This window comes from Vanessa cardui, chromosome 8 (genome assembly GCF_905220365.1).
Source record: "Vanessa cardui chromosome 8, ilVanCard2.1, whole genome shotgun sequence".
NCBI lineage: Eukaryota > Metazoa > Arthropoda > Insecta > Lepidoptera > Nymphalidae > Vanessa > Vanessa cardui.
In genome coordinates, this window is record NC_061130.1 from 2,248,579 (window position 1) to 2,272,729 (window position 24,151).

Sequence of the window (24,151 nt, forward strand, 5' to 3'; positions counted from 1 at the left end):
CTTAGCAGTTCGTTGTAAACGATTATATCGTAAGTTTGGGTAAACATACCCAAAATTATTAAAACGGCAATGTTTGTTGTATTTAATAATTCCCTTATGACATTTTGTAAATGAGATCACGATAACACAGTACGAATATTTTTGAAAGATTAATTTGATATGTATTAATTTGGGAATATGACTCAACTTTTTATCATTGTGAGCTGTAGTTAAATGTAGATTACTAGCGGACGTTCCAATCTGCTGTTCATAATTGATATGTTTTAACGTATTTAAGAAGACTTTATCATGAATCACGAGTTAAATTAGGATTAGTATTGTATTAGCATTCGAAGTAATAAAGGTAAATATTTTACGGAGATTTAACACCGACCTAACCTAGTTCGAGCAGCATGGATTAGGCGCTTAAACGAATCTAGGACGAAATACAGCCAGATTTAGCGCACATTATGAGGCTAATTCTCTTTTAATTTTACTGTCCGAAATATTAATACGTAGGTCTCTTATTAAGGTTGTTTCCGTTGAAAATATTAATGTATTCACAAGGATGAAGGATGCATGAAAAGTCGATCGATTTGTAAAGACTGTAAATGTCGAGATAGATGGAGAAGAGATGACATGTGTAAGGAAAGAGTGACTAGAGAAAGAAATGTAGGGAAGAGAGAAATATGTATTCTAATTTCGTCATATCAAAAAAGTCAAATGAGAAGTTTATGATGATGATGGCTCAGTAAATAGTAAAAGTAATGATACAAGTCACGAAGACAAGAAAACAAAAATTGGTGATTGAATTAAAAAAAAAAGTAACAGGAAAATTTTGTAAACTGGAACGTCATTTTTTTTTAATATTCAAATTTGAACTTGGAACTTGTGACCTCTATTTTCGTTTTTCGACTCATTAAATATTTAGCTTACCGTATTAATTACAAAGTGATTTGTTGTGATTATGTCTCGATAAAGCGAAAGGTTCAAAGGTTCTCTTTGGTTTGCGTGATTATAACGAAGTAACGTAAAACCTCGAAGTAAACTTTCAATATCCAAGTAATCAAATTGCCTTGCCGAGAAAACTATTTCAATTAATAGTTTTCAATGGAAACTAATAATTCATGTAAGTTCGATTCTAAAACTTTTCATGAAATTTAAGATTCGTATTATCAACAATTGCTCTGCTAGCTGAAATTAAATTTTAAGAGAACGCAATTGTATGTATATTAATGTGAGTTAGTCAGTGTAGCTCTAGTTACAAACGGTAACGGTAACAGCCTATAAATTTCCCAATGCTGGGCTAAGGCCTCCTCTTCCATTAAGGAGAGGGTTTGGAACATATTCCATCACGCTGTTCCAATGCGGGTTGTTGGAATGCACATGTGACGAAATTTCGATGAAATTAGACACATTAAGGTGTCCTCACGATGTTTTCTTTCACCGCCGAGCACGAGATGAATTGTAAACGCAAATTAAGCACTTATATATATTGATGCTTGTCTGGGTTTGAACCCAAAACCATCGGTTAAGATGCCCGATGTTCTAACTACTGGGGCCATCTCAGTTCTAGTTACAAGATACATCTTATTTCTCATGGTTGGTAGAGCGTTGGTGATATAAGGGTTTGTCTATAGGGTATTAATCACTTACAATCATGGAATAATAAAACAAAACATCGTCAGATAGTGTTTATTTAAATTATTCACGAAATTTTATTAAAAATAACAATCATACTTTTAATTTCCGTAATAGAAACATTATCATATTAAGAATTTATTATAGTCATAATTATATCAATAGATAGGTATTGCTGTACATTATTTGTAATCTGAATGTTGGGAAAATTCTATGGGATGATAATTCATAATCATTCGTCGCTTCTTCTATCCATTTCATCGTAAACGTGCTGAATATTATCAAGTGCTTTTTCGCTGTAGATATTTCTCATTACGAGTGACCAGGACGCAGTATGCCTATTAAAATCAAAGCGTAAATTATCTTTTATTTATTCATTGATTTGTTGCTAGCTCACATCGTAAGCAGGCACTGATAATTACGAAATCGACATTATGATTTGTCAGTAGATTATTTTGTTAATCAGTATAAGTATTATACAGGCTATTGCTGGTCGCCTCGCCGTGATGTTGGCGAATTTGAGCGGAACGTTGGTTCAGGTATGGATATATTGTTTTTATTGCACGATTACATAAATATGTTTAAAGTTAGTTGAACAATTTTGATCATTAGTGAAAATAGTGCGTGATAAGATTGTTAGTAATAGGTTTTTATAATGGTATCAAAAGTGGACGTTTCGATATTAGTATCGTAAGCACGTGTGTCGAATAGCTCGTTTTATATATTTGTACGGTGACGTCAAACGTTTTATATATTGTGGATCAATTATTAAAAATATTTATTCTTTCGATAAATTAATTAACATTACTTTTTTTTTATTTTACTGCGAGTACTTAGCTCTTTCCAATGGCACGAGATATTTTTTTCAATATTTTATTATAGATACTGAAAAATATTCTATAGTATGTACGTAGAGACAAGAAACGTTTATATTTTATGTATTGTGTATTAACAAACACACACAAGACTAGTTTTTGTGTATGTGTAATTTGCTCTTAGGACAAATTGTCGATAGATCGACACGTGAAATTCTTAAATAAAAGTATTTTAGTGACTATGTGCATGCTCGTTAGCAAATAGACAGTTATATTACATTGTCAAATTTAGATAGTACTTAATTCGGTTTAAGTAAAAAGCATATAGATGACCATTTTATTTGGTGCCTGTTCGCTCTTTCTTGATACTAAGTTTTATGATCAACATTAGTTTTTAGTAGGTCACTACTGTTAATTACTTATTAGTGATAACCTTATCGGTAATGTGATTCTTCTCCTGATTTAATTCATAGTGTTTCAAAATTATTATCTACTAGCGACCCGCCCCTTCTTCGCACGGGTGCAATACTGATACTAAATATACTACAGAATTTATTAATTTACGACATTACATTACAAACTTCTAAAATTATCAGTGTTTCTTTACTACATTGTCCATGTATTATATACAAAAATCTTCCTTTCGAATTATTCTATCTATTAAAACAAAACCGCACCAAAAGCCATTGCGTAGTAAGTAGGTACGCGACTTAAAGACAGAAAAAGCGTTTGATTCTATGTAGTGATTACCTACACACAACTAAACTTCTTGCCGGTTCTTCTCGACAGAAACTATACGAGAAATTACATATATTTTGAAATTGAGTTTTATAAATATTTTTGACGATATTGTTAATTGTTGTTCAGTTCTCACAATTATCATAAATATACGACCATTTTCACACAGCGTTGAAGTTCTTTGACCTATGATACGATATTTACAGTTTGATCTCTGGTTTACGAAATCACACCGGTTTCTGCAAGATTTTCTTTCCGTATTTATTTCTCTTTGTTCACGACGTCCTCATTCTTTGTTATCTCTTGAATAAAGATTTTATTATTCATACTTTTATTAGAGATAACAAGCACAACAAAGTTAACGCTTGATGACATACAAGAAAGTAAATAAAAAAAAAACTGTTTTGTTTTAATTTGTCCTCTTATAATTACAACAACAACAACAGCCTGTACATTCCCACTGCTGGGCTAAAGGCCTCCTCTCCCTTTGAGGAGAAAGTTTGGAACGTATTCCACCACGCTGTTCCAATGCGGGTTGGTGGAATACACATGTGACAGAATTTCTATGAAATTTGTCACATGTGATGAATCATCTCGACTCTCTGGACTCTCTAATAATTACAATTTTATTAAATTAACTAGTTAGCCCGCGAAGTTTTACGCGTTTGAATTTAACAAAAAAAATATTGTAGCCTTAGTTACTCCTTATTATACCCGCTATCTGCTAGTAAAAGTCCCGTCAAAATCCGTCCAGCCGTTCCAGAGATTAGCCGGAACAAACAGACAGACAGACAAAAATTGTAAAAGATATTATTTTGGTATATGTACCGTGTATAACTACATACATTGAGTAAAAAGGGCAATTATAATATTACAAACAGACACTCCAATTTTATTATATGTATAAAAGTTATTAATTATTATTTAAATATTTACTAGTTAACGTTACGTAACGAATGTCGGTAAACTTAACATTTCCGTGAACCGGCCAATGCCTCTTACGGTACTTAATGCCGATTCATGAAGTAATACAGAATTTTACGATCACAGAACAAATATATAGTTGGAAGTACTGTGTTTTATCATATTATTATAATACTTGTATAATAATATTATAATACGTATGACTTTATTATTTAAATGTTGAAAAATTAAGAGTAACTACTGAATTTCTTGCCGGTTCTTCTCGGTAGAATTTAGGTTCACTTAATATAAAATATTAAATGGCGATTCAAAACTGCTTTCTAAAAGCCTACTTGAATAAAGATTATTTTGATTTGACTCGTGATATAGGACCTCCTTTCTTTCCTTTGTCGATGACAGAATAAATATTTTGTTGGAAGTGGTGTGTAAAATTATTTTGCCCGTGATATGAGACCTCCTTTCTTTCCTTCCTCTTTGGAAGATTCAAGCTTATCATACTATACTGTTCCAATGTAATTTTAAATACACACGTGACTCGATTTTATCTGACTCATGGATGTTTACATATAATATTTTGTTCGTACTAAAATTTGTTTCCGTAACTTTTCGTTAAGATTCAAGTGTACTGACTCCTTCACAGTTATGTTTAAACATGTAAATTTTAATGAATATACACTTATGATAAAAAATATGGAATCGGAATTGAACCTACCTCCAAAAATTACTCAATTAGTGAATTTATTGTCTGTAATAATATTGTCATTTATCTCCAATATTTAGGTAATTACAGACTTGAAATATATATCGAGACTATAATTGGTACAGTGAATGAAAAGTAGTCAAACTTTATTATCTTAGTTCCTTATTTGGCAGGGCGATAAGTTAGTACGTATAAAACAAAATTACACAAATATTTTAACAGTTTCCAATTTAAATATTACAAGACAGTACAAGTTATATTGTACCCAAGTACTATTTAATTATTTTTCATGATGATTTGGTAATGATGTATATATATGTAATGATGTAGCGGCTTAATAATTTCCCACTGCTGGGCAAATGCCTTCTCTTCCATCTGTGGTGAAGACTAAGAGTTTAATTCAATACACCAAGTCGGTTATTGGATACACATCTGACAGAATTTCATTTAAATAAGACACATGCTGATATCCTTTACCGCTTAGCACGAGATGAATTCTAAACACGAGATAAGCACGTAAATTCAATCGTACTTACCCAATTGGGTTAATATTCACGAATCGTAACCACTATGTCAAGACGTTTTCTTTAGACATTATTATTATATCTTTTACCAACAAAACTAAACAGACGTAAGTGTGTATATATTCCAATGTTTTGTTATACGTTATCGTTATTGTATTAAGAATACTGTTGACTTTATGGATTTTAATTATATTCTCTTAATATTCGTTGGCTCCAGGCCTGTTCTTCTGGTTGTTTTCCTTCAAGATGACCTTGACCCAAAACGTTACTTGCCAATAGTCTTCCTGAAAAGGGTATTATTGATCTCCGTTTCGATACCTAAACGTACATTTGTTACTTAATATTATTAATACATAAATCTATCATTATTAAGAATGGCTATGAAATTTTTTTATGTCACTTTTTATTGTAACAGAAACAATTTTTTTTACACAAGTAGAGTCACATATGATCTTTTGAATTTAGTTAAGTTCCAGTGTTGAATTAAATATTATATGGCCATCGATTCAGAAAGTAGATTCTACTTAGAAGAATCGGCAAGAAACCCAATAGTCACTCTTTTCCACCAATTCAATTACAGTATTTCAATAAAGTACAATTATATATCCTGCCTAGAAATCGAGAAATATTTTATCATGGATACAACCTTGTCAATACAAGAGTATTATGCCAATACTATATTTATTAATTTTTTTAATTGGCCAATTTAAAAATGACCTTGTAATCTCAAGTTCATTATGTCTGCTAAGACTTTAATATTTCGTCCAGTAAATTGCTCTGTAAATTTTTTAATCTGAAATTTAATAAAGTATTGCAACTTGGCGATTCAATAATAGTAAGGTGGGTGGTGTTACTAGTAGGAAATAATGAAAATCAATATCAGAGGAAGGTAACATGAGAAAGCAGTTACGCACTAAAAGAAAGTATTAGTGAGAGACGTAGGTGGGCTGGGGTGGCAGTTTATTATTCTGTTATATATATTAATTTGATAATTTAAAATTAGAACGCGTTCTTTTAATTATTATTTTTTTTCAATAATTCGTTTATTACTTATTTTAGATTTTAAATATCGAATTCGAATCTAAAACATATATTTATGTAATAGTAGAAGAAAATATTCAAGTGTTCAAATATCGAACGTATGATTCGTGTAATTGAGAATCACAGTACACACACATCAGTAATTGAGAATATTGACCATATTCTCAATTACTGATGTGTGTGTACGTTAGTTAGTAGATATGGTCACGTGAGTTGCATTAAAACCTTTTTCTATGTAAGCATTCAACAAAAAAAAAATAGTATGGCCTCTCAGAATCGTTTTTTAAAATGGAAAAATAAAAACCCTTTTGCTCCTAAAGTATCTATTACAAGATTACTTTTTATTGCCGCCGACTCTTAACAGGCTGGATTAGGCCGTGTTACACTTGCGTGATTCAGTAAGCACGTAAAGCCATCGATCCAACGCGTGTCCGCTCCGTTCGTGTCCGATTGCCGTCCGGTCGGATTATGAGTGTGCTTTAAAAACCTGCAATATGTGTGTGTAAACAAACACTTATGCATTTCATCTCCCTCTATTGGCAAGTTTTGAAAATTAAAAAAGAACGTTTTGATATTTAATTCGTCTCGTTATTGTCAGTGGATGTCATATCGTTATACAGCCGAGATGGCCCAGTGGTTAGAACGCGTTCATCTTAACCGATTAATGCGGGTACAAACTGAGTTTTCATGAGCTTAATTTGTATTTATATCATATCGAGCTCGGCGGTGAAAAATACCGTGAGGAAACTTGCATGTCCTTAATTTATAATAGATAATAGTTCAACGAAATTTTGCCACCAATCCGTACTGGAAGAGCGTGGTGGAACAACTAACTCTTCAAAAGAATATGAGGCTTTAGCCCTGCAGTGAAAAATTTACAGGCTGTTGCTATATATATACAAAGAAATCAAAGTCGAGCGATATCGAATTTATTAACACTGCCTTATATAATTTCGTATGAAATCTTTCAGGATGTAATCGAATTGATTTTTAACGTTAATTTAAATAATACTTATCAGTAATCAACAATTGCGTTAATTAATCTTATCTTTACGTGGAATTTATGTTCTATTGTTACGTCATAGTAATTAATATGATCACCTGGTGGACGAGAGATGAGGCGTGTAGCCATTTGTTTACCATCTGCAATGAAAACCCGCGAACAATTGTACGGAATTGAATGGTTTGTGTATGTGTGCGTACGACTTCTTCGATTGTTTTGATAATATATCGATTGTATGTCTGTATGTGTTTTTTTAAATACTACATTCAGAATATTACCTTGAACTTGTATTCTACTACTAGAATAATTGATAATTGTATTTAATACTAGCTGTGCCCGCGACATTGTTCAAACGTGTACAAACGTGTTTGAATTTAACAAAAAAAATATTGTAGACTACGTTACTCCTTATTATATCACTTATCTGCCAGTGAAAGTCCTGTCAAAATCGCTCCAGCCATTCCAGAGATTAGCCGGAACAAACAGACAGACAGACAAAAATTGTAAAAAATATTATTTTGGTATATGTACCGAGTAACATATATATGCATTGAGTAAAAAAGGTTATTTTAATATTACAAACAGACACTCCAATTTTATTATATGTATAGATGTACATACATCTCTGTTGGTGTGTTTCACACAGGCTCTTGGCACAGGTGTGTACTCATAACTACTATAAACTTTCGTTAAAGAATTCGTTATCAAAAAACTATTGACAATCTTTCTTGCAGAAGTTGCAGCTTTTTACCCTAGCCAATCTTATAATCTTGAAAGTATAAAGAAAAAGTTAGCATATAAATGATATTTACTGTATGGGTAAGAAATATTATACCGCCGATCTAAAAACTGGAATAAGAAATAATAGTTGCAATGCTAAGACCGATAGGATATACAAGCCTTACAAAGTCAAACGACTAAATACAATTTACAATGAGAAGGTCATTGACCTCGCTTACGAAATACTGCTTTGTTATAAAATATAACGTATATATAATAATAAATCGCAGTAAAAGAGAACGTAACAATGACTCAACGCTCGAACGTTTCACACGATCTTAAAAATAAATAGGATTGTTTAGGTGTATAAAAAACTTTACTTCTATAAAATTCAAAATATAATTCCATATTATTATTATTTTATATTTTGATAGTGTGTACTGTCATCAATATAATTAGAGAACGTACTATAATAATCTCTAGTTTTAAGTGTAATAATCTTGATCACAATAACACAAATTATAGTCAATTTATTGAGAAAGGTTCTTGACTATTGACCGTTATATCATGACCCATGGGTGCGGAGCAGTAACAGTTCATGCAGGTAAAACTTCACGGTTCAGCTAGTATATCAAAATGATATTTTCAAACTGGGTTCAACAAATTTACTGGCAATTTAAACTTTAAAAACGTTCCATTCCTTCCAATAATCAAACGTTAGCAGATCGAAAACTTTAAAAATCCCCATAAAATTTACATCACCTCTTTGAAGAAAAAGTTTCTCAAATCTTTTATTAGACCTCTCTCGTACTTTATATAAGAAAATCTTTTGCAAAATTTTAATATTTTTAAAAAAAACCTTTTGTATTATTCATTCTATTTCTATATATTTTAATAAGGTTTTTAAAGAATTTCTAAGAGCCAGTTTGAAGATACGATTGTTGATTTTTATTTGTTTCAGACTAAGATTTTGTCATATTCAAAAATCGAATATTTCCTATACAATACTTATATCTTTTGATACTTCACATTTAATTAAATAGTAGCTCAACGCTCGACATTTATCTCGCGAAATTCAGTTTGTGCCACCAAGAAATCGTATCCATATCGTAATCTACAAATTTACTCCCTTAAAGGGTAAAAAAGTATCCCATGTCTATCGTCGATTTTAAAGCTTGCTCCGTACCAAATTTCATTTCATTCTTTGGTTTAGCCGTGAAAATGACGTACAGAGTTCCTTTCGAATTTACAATAATAGTATATATGTGACAGAATTTTTATTTCTTACTATATTTATATACGTTTAGGGGTTGCTTCGGCCTTTGCTTTGTTTGTCATGCCAGTAGGTCAGTGTGAGAATTTTAATAAGCTCTTGTAACAGCGAGATGTGAACTGGTTCATCTCGGCTAATATAAAACATGAAACGAAATAAATTGAACGATATGAAAATTATAATTGGTTTGCTGGAATAAACGATTTAAGTTTTAATTAGTTTAATGGACATTCGTTCGTACTTAAAATTAAATTCAGTCTCTATCACAATAAATAGTCATTGACATTATGCTTCGTTTTGACTTCATGTATTTGAATTACGTACTTCATTTTAATTATCATATGATATTGAACTTGAAACCATGTGATCTGTGGTGTGTGCACAAAATTGGGAAAAACTCAAATAGGTGAGTGATGTAAACTATATTTTTTTTTTTTTTTTTTTTATGGCATAGGTGGCAAACGAGCAGGAGGCTCACCTGATGGAAAGTGACTACCACCGCCCATGGACATCTGCAACACCAGGGGGCTTGCAGGTGCGTTGCCGGCCTTTGAGAAAGGAGTAGGCTCTTTTCTTGAAGGTTCCCATGTCGTATCGGTTCGGAAAAACCGCCGGCGAAAGCTGGTTCCACAAAGTGGTTGTGCGAGGCAGAAAATGTCTAAGAAATCGCGCTGTTGTGGATTTTCGGACATCAAGATGGTGCGGGTGAAACTTAGAATTTTGACGAGATGTCCGAAGGTGAAATTCAGCAGCCGGGATTAATCCGAACAATTCCTCGGAACATTCCCCGTGAAAAATTCGGTAGAAGATGCAGAGTGATCCGACATCTCTACGCAAAGCCAAAGGATCAAGGAGATCGGAAAGGGCTTGATCGTCGATAACTCGAGCCGCTCTACGTTGGATGCGGTCAAATGGAAGGAGCTGGTACTGGGGAGCACCCGCCCAGAGGTGAGAGCAGTACTCCATGTGAGGCCGAATTTGCGCCTTGTAAAGTTTTAGGCGATGGGCCGACGTGAAATACTGTCTCGCCTTGCTGAGCACAAACAGCTTTTTTGAAGCCAATTTGGCTTTGCCTTCCAATTGACCGCGGAACTGAACGAGGCTCGAAATATCAACGCCAAGTATTCCGATACTACCTGTAGCGGCTATCGGAATGTTCTCAAATCGTGGAGATACGACAAATGGTGTTTTTTTAGCGGTTAACGCGCAAACTTGCGTCTTTTTGGGGTTGAAATGGACTAGATTTAGCCGGCCCCAATTCGAGACTTCGTTTAATGAAGACTCGATTTCAGACACAAGTTTGTTCCGGTTCTCTTCGACGTTTTCCCGAGAAATATTAGCGCGGCCGGTGTATAAGGTGTCAACGGTACTGTCGTCTGCATAGCAATGAATGTTCCCGATTTGCAACAAATCATTGATATGCAGAAGAAACAGAGTGGGTGATAGAACGCAGCCTTGTGGAACACCAGCATTGACGAATTTTAAGTCAGAGCATGCACCGTCGACAACGACCTTGATGCTCCGATCTGCCAAAAAGCTGGTAATCCAATTGCATAATTTCCCGGGAAGCCCATAGGAAGGAAGCTTCGAAAGAAGCGCTTTGTGCCATACGCGATCAAAGGCCTTCGCTATGTCCAAGCTGGCTGCTAATGCCTCCCCCTTGCTCTCAACTGCTTCAGCCCACCTATGAGTAAGGTAAACTAGGAGATCACCGGCTGAGCGACCCCGACGGAAACCGTACTGGCGGTCACTAATCAGCTGATTCTCCTCTAGGTACCGCAGGAGCTGGCAGTTAATAAGGGACTCCATTATCTTGGAGAGCAAGGAGGTGATGGCTATAGGCCTATAATTGGACGGGTCTGAGCGGTTGCCTTTTTTAGGGATCGGATGCACCAAAGCTGTCTTCCAGGAATTCGGGACGACGCCTAATGTGTAGGATTGCCGGAAAAGACGCGTTAAGACCGGTGCCAACTCGGGAGCACATGTCCGTAGCACGATTGGAGGGATACCATCGGGTCCGCTCGACTTATGAATGTCCAAGGAAAGAAGTGCTTTACGAACTGCACTTTGCCGGAATTTAACTTCCGGCATCGTGGTATCACACCGCGGAATTGTTGGTGGAGATTTTCCTTGGTCATCCAGAGTCGAGTTCGACGCGAAGAGAGAGCCTAAAAGATCAGCTTTCTCTTTCGCGGTATGGGCCAATGACTCACCGTCCCTGTGCAGAGATGGAAAAGAGGGCTGACAGAAATTCCCTAAGACAGCCTTAGCGAGAGACCAGAACGCTCGTGTTCCTGAAGGCAGACGCACCAGTCTCTCGCCAATTCTGCCAATGTACTCCGTCTTCGCCCTAGCAATCACGTTATATATTATATAGCCTAGATAGGCAGGCCAATGATCCATCTGATGGTACACTATCATACCGATAGATATAGGCAATTTAGAAATCACTACGAAAAGACGTCATGACATCGTTAATGCTTGCTTGTTCCTACGTATTGTTCAATGTGTATTTATGAATTGACATACCACAATGACTGTCTCTCTCTCCATTTAGCTCTCTTTCCATGTCATCCATTCCATCAACATTAATGGTTCAATTTTAAACTAAATAAAAGTTTAAATAAATGTGTATAAACAAATAAAACGTTTGGTCTGAATATGACATAAGGAAGTAATGGAAAATGGTACAGTTACAAATAGTTTCAGTTTCGTAGGTTGTGTAATATGTAGGGGTGACATTCTGACGTGAGCCTCCCACGCCCGCAGCTAACACCTACACACACCCAAGGTCAGATATGCTTAAAAACGACAGCAAAACTAAGAGTTCTTTTTATATTAAATTTTGGAATTTGAAAGAAAGATTGAAATTGTCATGGTTATTTTTATAATGACAGTAATTCAAAATTTACCATGTTTTTGTTTTTATTTGAAAGAGCTCGATCTTTCGATATCTGATAATACTCAATTCAACTCTCGTGAACGAGACATTCGTAGATAATGTCGAAATATCGAGCTCCACCAAATAAAAATAAAAACCAGGTGAATATCCTGTATTAAATAGCTGTAATTTCAAGAGAAATGCAAACTGAAATCATTTGTTTTTTTATTATTATAACGATCACTGTTACGTATCAAATTGCAGTTATTGCGTTTATAGCTGATAGTTTAAAATAAATAACCCGAATCACAATTAATGTTGCTATAAATTTTAAATAACAAAAAAGCCAGGGTTTCGTAACAAACATTGCAAAGTTGTTTCGGATGACTCAAACTATTTGAAAAAAAAAGTCAAAAAAATAAACATATATTAAACATTGGACAACATGACATACATTACTTTGATCCCAATGTAAGTAGCTAAAGCACTTGTGTTATGGAAAATCAGAAGTAACGACGGTACCCCAAACACAGACCCAAGACAACATGGAAAACTAGTGTACTATTTCTACATCGACTCAGTCAGGAATCGAACCTCGGAGTGGCGTGCCCATGAGAACCGATGTACCACTCGACCACGGAGGTCGTGAAATAAACAAAAGCGTCTTCGATTACTTGATATTATCAAACGCACCTTTTTTAATTTAACCATTATCGTTTCCAGGGATTTCACCAGGATGGTCACGCAGCGATGACGTCCGGTAAGAATATGGAGTCGAAGAGCACACAGATTCATCTCCCGCTAATGGGACGCGGCAGCCGCGGGGAGCTGAACGACAAGGTCATGTTCTCACAGGTGAAGTCACCTCCAGAACAGCTCAATAATGGACAGTTGTTAGGGTAAGTGACAGTTAAAAGTAAAGTAAACTAGTAAAGTAACAGCCTGTAAATTTCCCACTGCTAGGCTAAGGCCCCCCACTAAGGAGAGGGTTTGGAACATTTTTCACCATGTTGTTCCAATGCGGGTTGGTGGAATGCACATGTGGCAGAATTTTGATGAAATTAGACACATGCATTTTTCTCACGACGTTTTCCTTCACCGGCGAGCACGAGATGAATTATAAACATTGCAATTGCCAGGGTTTGAATCCGCAATCATCGGTTAAGATGCACGCGTTCTAACCACTGGGCCATCAAACGATGTTTATCATTACAGTTATGACTGATCAAATTATATTAACATGTATTGGGTTAATATGATACAAATTCACACATCAATACCGTTACTAAACGGTATTTTATTTCAAATGCGTCATACGAGCCATTGAAATTCATAGAGTCCGCCTGTAAATGGATTACACCTTGATTATACGAGATGATGACGTAAATCAACATTGATCTTGAATCTGACACTATTCCTATTTAGTTTGCTTTTCTTTTCAAACAGATTTGACATTCGTCTGATTTTCAAAATTTCGTTCGAAATTTGAAACGCAAAAATACGTTTTTTAATAATTTCACAGATTAAAGAAGAGACTCGATCGATTTTGGTGATGTCATTGACCGAATTTTAATTTTACTTTTGTTTTTATAATAATACTTTTTGTTTTGTGTCGTTATAAAAAAATATTTATTAAATAATGAAATTTTATATATAAATAAAAAAATATATATATGACCAAAATTTCTTATTAAGTAAAAAAATATATCATCGTCACCACCATTAAAGAAATAATATATTTATATATTATATGGTTTCTTTATTCCCATTTCATATGTTTAGTATATATAAGTTGTTTGAGATTATGTCTAGACAGGTTTCGTCCCTTAAAAAAATCCAAACAAAAGTAATTCATTATAGTCAAACTTTGTTAAAAGTTTTGCAACAATTAATGTTAGAAGTTAAAGTCATAAATAATAAAAAAATACATCTTAATTTGACTTAATAAAACTTAGTGCTAATATGTTTACTTGTCGGTAGAGCTTTGGGTACATTTGCCCGGGTAGGAACCACTCACTCATCACATATTCTTCCATCAAACAGTAATATTTAGTATCGTTGTGTTCCAAGGGTGAGTGACCCAATGGAATTACATGAGACAAAATCTTAGATGCCAAGGTTAGTGTTAATATTTCTTACAGTCCCAGTCTATGGATGGCGGTGACCACTTACCATTAGGTGACCAATTTGCTTGCTATATAATAATGGGGTTAGTGTATATAATTTATATATAAATTTAAGCCTTACTCGGTGACGCATTGCTAAATTAAGCGACGCCCTTGAATCAATTTATCAAAGGGCCTTTAGTTGAGTTATGTTCACGCAATAATAGTCTTTATACGTATGTTATAAGGTGTATTATTATGAGCAATTGAAATCAATTAGCAGCTAATCTAATAATATTCCCGCCATTAGCGCTCGTGTATGAAATAACAAAACGTCAAAGTCAACCGAGGAAAGTAATTGGGCTCATATGTACAGTCACAGTAAGAAAACCTTCGTCAGTATTCAAGTCGTAAACTCTTAGTACCTTTTGGAATTAAAGCACTAAACTGATTTTTAAAGCATTTAGAATTAAACTAACTTAGTATGATAACTTGGTTCAAAATAGAGTAACATTTTTGGACTATGTTTAGATTTCAACATGAAACATGAAATCTTTTTAACGGCGTAATTAGTCATTACATTTAAATTAGATATGGTATAGCATCGGAACATTTAATATAACTGATTACTACCGATTTATACAGTCAAAAGAAATAGCCCCCTATCGCACCATTCGACGCTATTCGTCGCTATAGATTCTCGCGTCAGTTTAATAATGCATGTGCAAGCTCCGATAAACCAAGTGCATGTTAATCGACGTGTCAAATTGACCAATATATTAGGTCATATGATATTACAAGTTATTACGTTTGTGTAAAGATCATATTCACACAAGAAATCAATATTGATAATTTGGGATAGCGTACTTAATTCGATGTGATCGGTTTTACGAATTTTGCCGATGCTACATCTCATACATCATACATCTACATCTCAATTGAGTCGTACTATATCTTTTACCGAATTGTCAAAATAGTCTGTCAGTGTCATATATTTTTGATCGGTAAAGCAGATCGCTCACACTGAGCACACGAAAATAGATCTTAAGGTGACGAACCTTTTCTTATCCCGAGTGTACATACACAGAAAATATTAGCAGTATTAATTACTAGTAACACTATCTGTTATGGCTTTTCATGCTGAAAGTGATTAAATTTCTGTGCTCATTTGAATTTTCTTCTTGTTGCTTTGTTGTTTCTTGAGCCTTTATTTTTCATGACCTTATAATTTGAAATAACTTCAACGATTGTAAAGTATTACTTTAACAACATTGGTTTGACCTGGTAGAACTAAAAAAAAGAGCTAGTAATGCAAAACAAAGAAAAGCAAATCTGTTTAGATAACATCGATTCGAAATAACTGATATTTTTTCAACAATTTTTTTTATGGTAAAGGCGGACGAGCATATAGGCCACCTGATGGTAACTGGTCACCATTTCCCATAGACAACGAAGTCATAATAAGCCATAGTCAATGTGCCACCAACCTTGGGAACTAAGATGTTATGTCCCTTGTGCCTGTAGTTACACTGGCTCACTCACCCTTCGAACTAGAACACAACAATACTGAGTACTGTTATTTGGCGGTAGAATAACTGATGTGTGGGTGGTACCTACCCAGACGCGCTTGCGCAAAGTCATTTGAGTCATTGCTTGTGTATAAGTAGGAAAATTTTTGGTATCGTTTTTTTATTCCTTATTAAAAAAGGAACGCTTTAATTAACTAAAATATTAATTATTTCTTTACATTTTCATGACTGAATTAATAAATACGCGATAAAACATTAAGATAGCTTATGTAATTTATTAAGCAAGTCACTCATTTAAGATATTTCTAAAAGATAACTTTTTGTTATTTGTTGATTAAACCTCGTTTTTTGGTAAAATTCAACGTTATTTTTTCCAGAAACTGAATTTAGATTAGTAATTATGAATTATATATAAAAAATAAGACAAAATTATAATGTTTGATATTAATCGAATTCTTGAAGCAATAGCAAGCAAGCTAGGTCGGGTCGCATTCACCTATAAGGAAAAATATAATCTACTGATTCGCCATCCAGTTACGATGCGGACGATATCCATTTTCTTTTTAATACGATCCAGACCCCGTCGTGTTCCAAATACGAATCCAATAAAGAGTTATTTGTATTTTTTTTTTATTTTGTTAATTTCTTAGTAGCCTGCAGTTTTGAAGTGTTCAGCCAGCTGTGATAAAAAAGAATGCGTTTGAATTTAAAGCATCGAAACTGCTACTGTTTTTTTATCTATGCTAATATTATAAACGTGAAAGTAACTATGACTGTCTGTCATTCTTTCACGAAGAAACCGTTGAGCCAAATTTGATTGAACACAAGACAACTTAAGCTTTAAACGTGTGTGAAGCCTTGAGCAAAAACTAGTATTTAATATACGTAGGTGAACGAGACCAAATTACCTTATAGTCACTAATGACTTAACCGCTGTCAAAATAACCATTCCTTAATTAAAAAGTATCTTTACTAATATGCTGTATGACGGTGGAATATCTGTGCGTTGGCGGTATTTACATAATAACTCTATCAAACAAAAGTAACAAATAGTATCTATGATATTTATGATAGCGAATAAACTGTAAGAGAATCAATGTTTCCGTGACAATTTTTAATTTAATAAGGCCATCATACCATTCTCTGATTTCTGATTTGAACTGATTTTGCTTGGGATGACCATTCCCAAGAGATCCCCGCAATTATGCATCACTTTTTATTTCACTCTCCTAATATAGATGAGTTTTAATTCTGTCAGTTACTAGGCTATGAGCTCTTACTGATTTGACTGTTTGAAAAATCGATTTATATATTTTTTGGCCAGACCCTGGATTTACGGATAATCTTAAGCCTCAGGCTTTACTGAAATATAAGCTTGTTTTTGACCAGGAAGTTTTACATAAAACACACTTCTCGAAAATACCCCAGATGTAATAGAATATATTACTTTTCAAAGAAAAACAATTATCAAAAATATTCAATATCTATAATTACAGGTAAAAAGTAAATAATTAAAAGTTATATTTGACCTACTGATCTAATAAAAGTTAAATATATGTTAAAAAACGTTATTTGCTTCGGTGTGTCCCAGATATTCGCGAAGCAACGCTTTGGTGAGTTTCATTATGACTAGGTCGCAGCCTAGTTGCGAATGAAAATTCAACTAGCTCCACGGGTCAGATAACATTTACTGCGGTAATAATGCCAAGTCGGGTCACCAGGGGTACAACCGACAATATTATGAATAAATCATATTCGTAATGAACGTTCTTCTAATTTAATTAAGAAATTAAATAAATCTTTATTCAATCAGACTCATAGAAGTACTTTGAATTCGCCATATTGTGAATTAAAGTAAAGACATCGAAGGTTTGGGTTCTTGATTCTACTGAAAAGAATCGGCGAGAACATCAGTAGTAACTCTTTCCACTAGGTATTTTGCTTACATAGTTTATGCCAATAAAATACAATTACATTTGCGTATATAGTGCGTGGAAGTCAATATATATAGTCTTCAATCTACTTTTATCTTGTATTATGTAATATCTCTTTTTTAACATCATCCTCCTCCTGCCCTTATCCCAATGTCACTTGCGGTCGGCGCAGCATGTCTTCTTCTTCCATTCTTCTCTGTCTGACGTCATCTCACAAATAATAATATATAAATATCACTTTCTTAATATAAGACTTAAATATATGAATAGGCTACATTCATATCGAACGATATATGTAACGTCTTCCATTTTCCGAAATGTATCGACACATAACAGAGCAACAGCAAAACTATTTTAAAATAACGAATTATCTTAAACAATATATTTCACTACAAAAACAACAATCTTAAAACTCGCAACATTGACATTCAAGTGCAAAGAGACTGAATATATTAATTATATGTTACAAATTTATAAAATATAGACCAAACAATAATAATTCTAAGTACCAATCAAGGTCTTATAATGATAAATAAAATCAATGAGATTAAAAACAATCTAAATACCAAAATATTTAAGCTTCAATTAGATTATGATAATTTATTATTAATAACGCGATGACCAGCTACTCACACATATGCACTGTTTTTATATTTTCATGGGGCCAATTCCATTTAGGATTATCCATTCCATTCCATAAGGATATAGCGGTAAGATGCGTTCCAATTTTCTGTTTCGATCTAAGTTCGATATATCATCACAAAATGAAACTCACCTAAAACGTAACTGAGGATTTCAGTTAAAGAAAGAAATAAATTTATTAGGTCACAATATTCACTAATTATAACTAGTAGCTTAATCTACAAAAAAAACAACAATACAAAATAATGATAGTAGTAGACAGATTAGATAGTATGTCCTAAAGGTGTACCGTTTAGCTTCCAAGTGGGATTCCAAGAACCCAACGCTGATTTTTAATGGTATATGATCTATGTGTATGATCGATGCTGAATCGATGTTGTAAACAATTGCAACATTTACATTTTCAACGAATGCTATGAAGTGACAATTTGTTTGCAGAATCGGTGATTGTTGGCTGTCTTACCCTAAGAAAGCAATACAAAGAATTATTATAATTCCCTTTGGGAACGGTATGACTAATGAAAGGGTAATAGACTCGGACGAGTTTGCCCAAATAGTTTCACCAGAAATATTTAAAATAAGATAAAAGACGGAAGTCACGGGATGACCGGTGGATGTAAAATATCTAAAGTAGTTATTAAAACAATTTGTAATAAAAGAAAATTAAATTAAGGATCGCATTACATATTTTTAATGAAGTGACTCGAAAAAGGTCGTCAGGTGATACGCCACGGACAGCGTGATATGTATTCTCATTATAGTTACGTCAGATTACGTCGGAATTATGCACGTGAGCACGCATACTGAGTTATAAAATTAATTCGGTAATAACGTTTGTGGAGTGCTCTAACGATAACATAGTTTGAAAACAAAACAAATGTCACGTTCCGGCACTCGCCCTTGAACTTGACTATGTTATTCTTATGTAACAGCATGCAAATAGCCTTATGTAAAAATAACGGACCGGCTCGGCATGTAAATTCTCGGAACTTTTTTTATTACATAGAACAGCATTCAGCACTTATACTTACCGTCATGTCACGGCATGAACCCTCCTTGAAGCGTATGAAAAACCGTTGAGTTTATTTTGTTCAGACAGACATATAGATGCAAATTTATTTCAAAGCATCTAGATCGATATCTCGATTTACTTAAGGTTACATTTTATATCTATTTAAGATTATTAATCTTCACTATTACTTGATCGACTACCATAGAAAATGTATAGATTTTCATTTGACTTATAAAGGTTTTCCCACGTAATGGACCACCTCGGCTCTCATCACACTAATAGTACTTTATATGTTGGGAAAAAAACAGTTAGGTAAATCTATATTTCTTTAGAAAGTTTTTAGCGGATACAGATTTAACATAGGTCAGTTGAATTATTTATATCCTGTAAGTTTAAAAATAGAATGTTTAATGGAAAATATTGCTCGATAGGAATAAATGACAATATTAAATGGTATAATGCTTTCAGTAAAGGATTGGTTTTCATGAGAATTTCACGTCTTTTATAATGGAAAAGTAACTCGTATAGTTGTGCTCGAACTCTCTCCAATAGAGCCTAGTGTATTGTTCGTTTGTGCTTTGTGTAATATGACCACCTGGAGATTGATTTGATAATATCCGTTCTGGCTGAAATTTTTTAGGAATCCTCTAAAGTTGGTTTTATAAGAAAAATAATAATTTTTTTTTTATTATTTGCAGAGGATCTCAAATTAATCTTTGCAACGGAGGCGCTGGAGCTACAATGACCGGCTTGGTACCAAAGATACCGAACGGCTATGGAGATCAGAAGAAACCGATGGCATCCCTCACTCATTTACCGAAACGTCCGCCAGTAGACATCGAGTTTTCAGACTTATCATATTCCGTCAGTGAGGGCAGAAAGAGAGGGTACAAAGCCTTATTGAAGTGCATCAATGGTACTTTCCGCTCGAGTGAGTTGACGGCCATCATGGGTCCATCAGGAGCTGGCAAAAGTACCCTCATGAATATATTAGCTGGATACAAGTAAGTGGCAGTGTTAATTTAAATTCATAAGGTGTCCATAATATTAATCCGTCTATAGTAATGCGCTATAGTTGCATTTTTTAATCCTTGAGAGTTTATCAATGAGTAAGAAGCATTTCGCGGAACAAACTTAAACAAATGAACAAATGGAAATAATGTAAAATGATCTGAAATTAATGGTAGTTTAATTTGTCCAATTAAGGTCAGTACCCAATACAGTACTGGCACACAGGAATTATTGTACTGGTGTAAGCTATTTACATTTTATATGATTATACATGTTATTTTTTTATCCGTCAATTTTATCCTCTTTTGGTCTGCTGGAAGAAATCCCATTAAGGGATTCGGATACCGTTTTATACTTGAGAAATATCTTTCCAAAATAATAATTAGCGAAAAACGGTTAAGTTTACGAATTCTAACCAGCACAAATGTTTTATATTATATTTTATCAGATAGTACGTTTTTTCTACGCTTTAACGGTGAATTAATTCCAGTGTTATAAAACAATTTTAATTATAAGACTAGCACGCAAGAAACTATTTACGACTCACAGTTTATGTTATTTAAAGATAAAGATTTATGTTTTGTTGAAATCCCGCATTGAATACTACAGAATTTTTCCATTTATTTTCCAAAGCTTAATATATATGTTATGCTTATAATAAGCATTAAAAACCAGTAAATATCCCCTGCTGTTTAAAAACCCATTCTATATAGAGTTTATTCAACAACGGTAGTCTTGATACCAGATGCCTCAGCCACAGAGTACCAGTAAACGTCCTAACCACTTCGTATATGTGTAATTAAATTAGAAAAATGACGTTATCTGTGGCCAAGTTCACCATCTGTAAATTCGTAAATATATTCTTAGTTACACTCGGATTGAAAGGTTGGATTAAGGAGTGCAAACGCTCTAAAAACTCTCCTACTATTGGCTATTCTTAAATATTGCCCGAAGTTGGCATAATTTGAAATTTACGACAGAATGCCACTTAACGAATATTTACATGTCTCGGCATTTTTATCAACGCATGAACTAAATTCCGTTCTTACAATTGTTTGAACACAAAAGGCTTTCAAAACTTCTCATAGTGGCATAGTTAACATTTATTATGATATTTTTCCGTAGTCCACAAAACGCCTTCATGAAATTTATTCAGCCAAATATTACGTTCAGAGATCGTTATCGTGAAGTAGTTCGTTTTTTCGTTTTGCATATATTTTTGGTAACTTCCAAATGGGTCATCATATTTTTGTGGTAATTGACTAAATAATTAGGTAAATTTTAAGAGATATAGTTATTTATGTATCCAGTCAATGAATCATGATCATCATCATTACATTACATAGTATACAACGAAGTCGCTTACTGACTTTTATTTAATAGATTTAATAATTTTATTTAATAGAGTGATTCCAGAGGAAGGTTTATGTGTATAATACAGCACGATATAGTAGAGAATGACTGAAAAACTGTGAACATTGTAAGACATTCTGCAGTATATTTAGTATCAGTATTGCAACCGTGCGAAGTTAAGGCGGGTCGCTAGTACATAACAAAGTAAAGTCAAATGTAACTCATATATACACAAGTAAAGTAACAGCACGTAAATAATCTATAGTTCTCTTCTGAGTAGTTCTTTAAATTAAAGTTTACCACACTGACCCAATGTTTTTTGCTAAATAAAAACATATTATGTATAGCCCACGATCTTCATCTTCATAACTCATATACCCGCAATTCAATGAAAAAATATCTATATCAGTCAAAGCATGCCCAGAAATATTTACTCACGAACTATAACGGAATGTACAATATTTGGACTGATGCCAATCTGAAATATTATTTAATGAGGTATATTCGACTAAGGGTTACTCCAATTCGTAAACGCAAACTCTGTCGCTATTCAGCTGAAATGTAATGGACAAATTTTCTAAGAATTTATATAATAACCTAGTCTCACGAAATGTATATGTAGAGGTTAAATTCAAGGTTATAGAAATTGGACCTTATTTTATTATAAGTTCATTTAATATGAAATAAGTTAAAGTAAATTAAAATGTAGAACTTAGCAGATTAGTCGTACACTTCTAAGAAAAAATCCAGATTTTATTTTATAAAATCTTAGTGGATGGAATTAAGTTTAAATCGTTTACAACAGATAGTTCTTTTTTGTTAATATTATAAAGTGTTCCACAAAAAATATACAAAATTAATAAGATACAAAATAATAAACTGAACTCATAAACTTTGAATAAAGTAAACATCCAACTGCTAGTAAATAGTCAGTTCTATTGTAATCATAAATAGTACATAATCGTAATTACAAAAACGGATCAAGTGTTAGCTGATAATACGAATTTTATTATAATATGTCTCTATAAAAATGTAAAGAAAGTAATCTAAATAAACAACCAAATTAATTTCAATATATTTTTCAGAACATCAAACGTCAGCGGTTCAATACTTATAAACGGCAAGGAGAGGAATCTCAGACGGTTTCGCAAATTGTCTTGTTACATCATGCAGGACGATTGCCTCCTACCACATCTCACCGTCAAGGAAGCGATGAATGTCTCAGCAAATTTAAAACTCGGCAAAGATATGACCGTTAACGCAAAGAAAATAGTGATCAACGAAATATTAGAAATGCTGAGTCTTGTTGAAGCTGGTGACACGAGAACGATAAATCTGTCAGGAGGGCAAAAGAAACGTCTGTCTATAGCCTTAGAGCTGGTTAACAACCCGCCAGTCATGTTTTTCGATGAGCCCACATCTGGATTGGATAGTTCATCATGTTTCCAATGCATATCTCTGTTAAAATCTCTTGCCAGAGGTGGAAGAACGATCATATGTACCATCCATCAACCGTCCGCGAGGCTCTTCGAAATGTTCGACTTTCTATACACATTGGCTGAGGGTCAATGTATATATCAAGGTTCAGTGACTGGCTTAGTGCCGTTCTTATCATCTATGGGATTACATTGTCCAAGTTACCACAATCCTGCTGACTATGGTGAGTATTTCCCTTTTGGATTATTATTAAGTCGACATTTGATCTAAGGGAGAAAAGGGTTTCTTGAACACTTAGGAGATTATGCAATTCGATCCCTAAGCTGATTAGGTGGATTAAATTTGCACCGTACCATAAGTTAAATGACACTAACCATCCCTTTAAAGGTTTTATCGTAAAGTTCCAAGGCTACTATTACCTTCATCTTTTTTGTTTAAAGAGTCCGAATAAATTTACACTAAAGAAGATAAACTGCTAAAATACACAAAAAATATCATCTGATAATTCATGTAAAATATTTAAATGGGGTCTTGATCCAAAATTTAGCTGAAATTATTGATTGCTGAGTGTTATGTAATCGATGCTAAGTTTTTATCTCATTTATTTAGTGATGGAAGTAGCAACGGGCGAGCACGGTGATTGGGTGCACAAACTGGTCATGGCTGTGAATAAGGGCAACTGTGGCAGAGGACAGTCATCAACGTCTTCTTCTTCATCCTCCGTTCCTCAGAACTGCAACTATAACAATCAAAGCAAGAACAATATTAAGAAGGAAGCACTTGAGATAGTTATTGGTAAGGATACTAATTGTAGTCAGCTTTGTCATAAAGTAACTAGTTGTCACCAGTGGTTTCGCTCGCGTTTTAAGGGGTTCTTATCATTTGTTAC

General features: G+C 33.8%; 1 protein-coding gene across 1 annotated transcript in view; it reads left to right on the plus strand.

Annotated features, from left to right (window-relative positions):
• The window catches only part of LOC124531677 (ATP-binding cassette sub-family G member 4), a 50,855-nt gene that overhangs the window by 23,180 nt on the left and 3,524 nt on the right, over positions 1–24,151 (plus strand). Inside the window, exons 2-6 of the mRNA XM_047106171.1 lie at positions 2,103–2,159; positions 12,963–13,138; positions 20,160–20,465; positions 22,911–23,485; positions 23,872–24,057. Of these exons, the coding sequence (XP_046962127.1) occupies positions 2,127–2,159; positions 12,963–13,138; positions 20,160–20,465; positions 22,911–23,485; positions 23,872–24,057 (1,276 nt within the window). The 5' untranslated portion in view covers positions 2,103–2,126. The remainder of the gene's footprint in view (positions 1–2,102; positions 2,160–12,962; positions 13,139–20,159; positions 20,466–22,910; positions 23,486–23,871; positions 24,058–24,151) is intronic.